This window comes from Myotis davidii, unplaced genomic scaffold (genome assembly GCF_000327345.1).
Source record: "Myotis davidii unplaced genomic scaffold, ASM32734v1 scaffold60, whole genome shotgun sequence".
Lineage (NCBI taxonomy): Eukaryota > Metazoa > Chordata > Mammalia > Chiroptera > Vespertilionidae > Myotis > Myotis davidii.
This window is the reverse complement of record NW_006293007.1, coordinates 1,853,026-1,858,426: the sequence shown is the minus strand read 5'-3', so window position 1 is coordinate 1,858,426 and position 5,401 is coordinate 1,853,026. Positions and strand designations below refer to the sequence as shown.

Genomic DNA, 5,401 nt, shown 5'->3' with positions numbered 1-5,401 from the left:
GCCCCCCCCCCCCCCCCGCCCCCGGGCCCTTCAGGAAGCTCTGTTTTGGGGGAGCTGATGCCCAGCTTGTCCTCAGTCCCCCTTGGGCCCAGGCAGCTCTTGCAGGCTGTGGATGACCCTGCTGTCAGCCGTGTCTCCCCCACTCAGGACCTGGCTGGCCTTGACGTGTGGTCTGGTTTCAAGCCTCACCATGAAAGCCCACCCTCCTTGAAATGCGAATCAAGCGCCAGAGAGCTCTCAGCTACGTCCTCTGCTGTTGGAGCAGCACCAGCAGGGGGTGAGCGGGCAGAGGAAGCCGCGCCAGGTGCTCAGCCAGCCTGAGGCCCACGTTAGCTTTTGGGGGTCAGGCCCCTGGGGCCCCACGAGCACCTGCTGTCCTCTGACTCGTTGGTGCTCCCCACAGGACGGCTGGCCCTTCCCTATCCTGGGCGTGAGGGCTGGTTTGTTTCTCTTTCCTCTTTTTAAAATTAAGTGGCATTAAATTATATTTCCCTTTTGTGAAGAGATTTGTCAAACTGAACTGAATTCACTGACTGAGCAGAGAGGCAGAAGGGAAAATTCCCAGGCAGCAGAGAGGCCGACCGCAGGCCAAAGCAGGTCTCCTGAAAGCCACCCCCGGGACCTGCTGGCACAGGCGCTGGGACACATCCATGCTGCAGGCGTGTGGCCCTGAGCGAACCATGTAACTACACTGAGCTTCGACCTCCTACACTGGGCCAACACCAGCCCCATGGCCTGGAGGGAGGTATTTACACTCGTTCACCGAGAGCCCACGCGGCATCCCACGGAGCAGTCCCGCCAGGGAGGCAGACGCGCTAACAGCGCCAGGCCACGAGGCGGGGCAGGTCGGAGCTCCTGTCCTGGACAGGCGCTGGTAGGCAGCGCTCATCTTGTGTGGGGAAGACAGGGCTGGGTGGGTTCTGTGGCCTGGCAGCTCCGATGCCCACATGCAGCCATCCCTTGGACGCTAGCACTCCTTGCCCTGGTCACCGAGGGAGCCTGGGGCTCACCAGAGTGGTGGCTTTGGGGGAGGTGGCAGGGAGACCCCTAGCGCAGTCCCTCTGGCCGTCTCTGCTCATTCGTAAAGTGAGGCGGAGGGACCGGATCATGTTCCTGTGGGAGTGCCTCCTGCTCTGAGACCCTGGCCCGTACAAGCTGGGCAGGGCACCTCTTACCTGAGGAGTTGGGTGGCTGGCTGGCTGCTCGGGTACCCGGAGAAGGAGAGGTGCTGGGCTCTTCCTAAAATGGGGGAAAAGCTTGGCCGTCAGTCTGCTTACGAAGGCTGTTGGTTGTGACCAGGGCCATCTAGAAAACCCTAGGTTTTTTCTTAGGGAACATATGTTACTTTTATAATCGGCAAAATAATGAGTATTATTAACAAATGAAACCCCAAGTCCGGGTGGGAGGTGGTCTGGCCCATGGAATCAGGGAAGGAGAGGGCTGCAGGGAGACACAGGCTCCTGCCTAGTGGGGCAGACTCTCCGGCTGCACCAACCTGATCAGCCCACGGCAGAGCTGCTCTGCCAGTCGCACAGCTGGTGCGGCTGCCGGGCCAGCGTGCCACAGGGCGGTGGGTGGGACTGGTTGTTGGAGCCTAACTGGCTGGTGCCGAGCCGTGGGGATGACAGTGAGTGCTCCCCAGGCCCTCCCGTCGTCCTCCTGTCCCCCTGCCCATCGCTCCTGCAGACCACCTGGGGACGTACCTATCAGGTGCACCAAGTGCACCGCATGCCCCAAGGCCTGGCGTGGGGCCAGAGAGCCTTCCGGTATTCACACAGGTGGGGGTGCGAGGGGCGCTTGCTCACCGTTTGGCTTTCGTCTTCCTTTTTATCAGCCGGCTTGTCTGTCTGGGAGGCTGCTTTTCTCCTAACACAGAGCAAGAAGCAGCAAATCAGCTCTGGGAGGTTCCGCACGCACCCAGACGCCTCTGTGTGGCCACACTAGGTCCTCAGAGGATCCCGTGGGGGGATCGGACCCGTCCTGAAGCCCCTTCTGGTCTGTGGTGAAGTGTCCAGGTCTTCTGTGCTGGTCCCATGACCCTGGCCACGAACCTGGCCTGGCCACGTGGGACGGGAAAGGAGCCCGCCTAGGCCGCGACCTGCCAGCCAGGGCCGTGGGAGCATTTCGTCTGCGGGCCACTGCCTGGTGAGCAGACCACCTTGTGGGAGGAAGGAGGGACCTTTTTGTTCTACCCAGCATGGACCACTACTGAGAACGGACATGCTTAGGATAGGAAAGACTCTGAATAGCCGAGCCGATGCCTCTAGACAACTCATGCGTTTCCCACCAACTTTAAAATCTCACCTAAGTGGCTGCCAATATGTGAGATGGGAAAAGGCAGCTTTGAAATAACGCCCGACTCCCAAATCTACACATGTAGACCTTCGATATTCCCCAAGACCTGCTGTTGGGGCCTTCAGCTCCGTGAAGCTGCAGGTGCACACAACTCTTAGATCTGGGGGGTGAGCAACCCATCAAGAAGGAAGTTGACGCCTGGCCTGTGTGGCGGTCATGGTTCAATTCCCGGTTGGGGCACATGGCCGGGTTGCGGGCTTGATCCCCCATAGGGGGCATGCAGGAAGCAGCAGAAAATGATTCTCTCTCATCATTGATGTCTCTCTCTCTCTCCTGTTCCCTTCCTCTCTGAAATCAATAAAAAAATGTATTTTAAGAATGAGGAAAAAGGAAGCCGGCCCCGTGAGTGGTGAGGCGCTGCAGGGTGGCTGTCACTAGTCGGGTGGCGGAGCCCACAGTCGGCTCCTCAGCCACACAGGGCTCCTTCTTCAGCCGTCTCGTCTTAGGAAGCAGGTCCACCCACCTATCGCTCCTCAGACACCATCTTCCTCCCCACACAGCCAGGCAGGTCGCTTCTCCCTCTGCTTTATTTCGAATCTGCCTTTCCCCGTCTCACTTTGGACAACTGGTGCAAGCCACCATCATCGCTTCCTGGACGCCGGTGGTGTGCTCCCTGGCCTACCCGTTGTCACTCTGCTCCCACCCTAAGCAGGCCAGGCCACCCAGCTGGTGGCGCCACAGGGAGGGCGCAGAGGGAGGAGGCAGTCGGCCATTACCTGCATGAAGAAGTGGGCTCCACCACACCCACCTCTTGGTGGATGTCAGAGAGCAACTCCAGTAATCCCGCCGAGCTGTGCAAGTGTTTGTTCTCGGTGGGGCCCACCAGCATCTGGCGTCCCACCCGCTTTGGCACCGTGCCTTTTCCGGTTCCCAGGAACTTCCTCTCCCTTTGGTCTAGGGGCCATCTAGGCCAAGCTGTCATTGTGAACATGTTGGTTTTGGACTCGGGGGAAGAGTGAATGTTTTCTTTTTGAAAAACACCTTCTGTTTTTCCAGGAGGCCCCGTTCGCCTCTGAGATAGAACCCAACGCACCTGCAAGAGGCTGGTTCTCCGCTCCCAGGGCCCAGGGTGCGGCTCAGCCTTCCCAGGCACAGAGCCCCCCACCCTCTGCTCTTGTTTTGCCTGGATTGCTGTTCTCTCCCACCTCAGCCCCAGAAGTGTTCTTGTCCGTCAAGGCCGAGCACGTGTGGAACCTCCTCTGTGAAGCCCTCCCGGCTCACTCCCACAGGGAGCTGTTCCCACCATGGTGCAGCCGCGGTCACCCTGCACCTGGTCACTGCTGTCCCCTCTTGGTTACCTCTATATGCTCAGGCCCTGCTGCAGGCTCGGGAGGCCTTGGGCAGGAAGTGACGGACCAGCTACCTGCACGCTGGGGCCTCTGCTCCCACCTCAGCCTCACAGAGCCGAGCGGATTTAAGGCGGTGAAACAGGACAGGAAGACCCCGGGCACACAGAAAGCTCGCACTCAGCTGACTTGGAGGGCAGAGGGAAGAGCCCGGAAGGTGAAAGCAGGCAGAGGGGTCCCGGCTGGAGCAAGGTCCTGGCCCTGGCTTTTCATGGACCACAGGGAGCATCCGACAGGTGAGCCATGACACCGGGACCTGTCAGGGCATTCCTGCCGCCACGCCACATTAACGAGTAAAACCAAGTTTTGCAACCCTTCCGAGGAACTGTGTGATCTCTCCACCTGCTCAGGTTTCATCTGGGGAAAACTAAGAGCCAGTGACAGGCCAGTGGCCTTGGGCAAGCCGGAGCCACACCTGTGGGTGTGGGCAGAGACGTGGCTGGCAGGCCGCAGGGCCCAACAGGACAGGGATGAAACTGCTCTTCCACTTCAGGGTGACGTCCTCCAGGTCCTGGCCACCTCTCAGTCCCCTTTCCTGTGTCCTCCATCACGGCCCTCACGCGGGGCAGCCACACCGCCCAGCCCTGGCCCACACATTGTTTGTGTTGGGATCCTAAGTGCAGGGAATACTCCTCATTTCCCTCTGAAACTATCGCCCAGTTTCTCCCTTCTCCGGACAGCTGTACTTGAAAGATGCTTCAATCCTTGTTACACTGAAGTGGGGAGGGCTTTAAAGTTCATGGACGCCTCTCGGCCTGACGCCTCAGACTGACCCCAGGAGAAGAGGAAACTGAAGGGTTGTCCGCCTGGCTGAGCCCAGGTGACAAGGCGTCCTGGGCTCAGGCAAGAGCTCTCCTTCGGTGCTGGGGCCGCTGAAGTGGGCAAATACCCCGAACGCCCTAAAACCCCCTACACCCCTACCTCTTGGCCAGCAGCTTGTTCATCTCTTCCATGAGGCCTCCTCCTCCGCCCCCACTGCTCGCCCGATTGGCGTCAGACTTGGACGTCCCGCTGGGACTGGAGCCTCCGGACGCATCTTCGGGCTGCGGGGAAGGACCAGCGTTTAGTCTGCTGTGGTGGTGGACGTCACTCAGGGGATCATGGGACGTGTGATTCCCACGATGGCAGCACAGAAGAGGCCCAAGGGGCCGAGTCCCATCCCCCCGACCCACAGGTGACAGACAGAGAGGGACCAGGCCTGGCCGGTCACAGGGCATGCTCTCCTGGCGCCAGCGTGACCCGAGGGGAGGAGACGATCCTTGGGATGGAAGCCAGCCTCCCCAGAGGTGTCCGAGCCCCGGCCTCGGCCCAGGGCTCTGCCTTCCAGCAGTGGGCGGAGGGCTCAGGAAGTAAGGCTGGGCCTGAGGGGGCTGGTTTCCATGAGAAGCACTGACAGAGAGATGGACCTGGGCCCACGTCCTAACTGCGCCTGATGAGGGAACCACTTCCTGCCCTGCTGTGAAGGTCACTATGAGGATCACAGCAGGTTACAAAGCTGCAAGTGGCTCCTGGTCTACCCAGTGCCATCCTGTCCGGTTCTCACTGAAAACAGCCGGCAGGGGTGGTGTCCAGATTGGGGAGGGCGGGGCTTCGCTCGGGGTGCTGGGGACAGGGGAAGGCTCCGTCCATTCGGCAGTTAGAAACTGGCCCCCAGCCCATCCGGCTGTGCTCAGGGACGCTTACCCGCTGGACCCTCCTTA

The 5,401-nt window shown here is 60.2% G+C and overlaps 1 protein-coding gene across 1 annotated transcript in view; it reads right to left on the bottom strand.

Moving 5' to 3' along the window:
- EVL (Enah/Vasp-like) overlaps positions 1 to 5,401 on the bottom strand; it is an 82,933-nt gene that overhangs the window by 5,813 nt on the left and 71,719 nt on the right. The window contains exons 7-10 of the mRNA XM_006766606.2: positions 5,251 to 5,328; positions 4,623 to 4,821; positions 1,806 to 1,866; positions 1,176 to 1,239 (exon numbers count right to left, since the gene is read on the bottom strand). Coding sequence (XP_006766669.1) covers positions 1,176 to 1,239; positions 1,806 to 1,866; positions 4,623 to 4,821; positions 5,251 to 5,328 — 402 coding nt within the window. The remainder of the gene's footprint in view (positions 1 to 1,175; positions 1,240 to 1,805; positions 1,867 to 4,622; positions 4,822 to 5,250; positions 5,329 to 5,401) is intronic.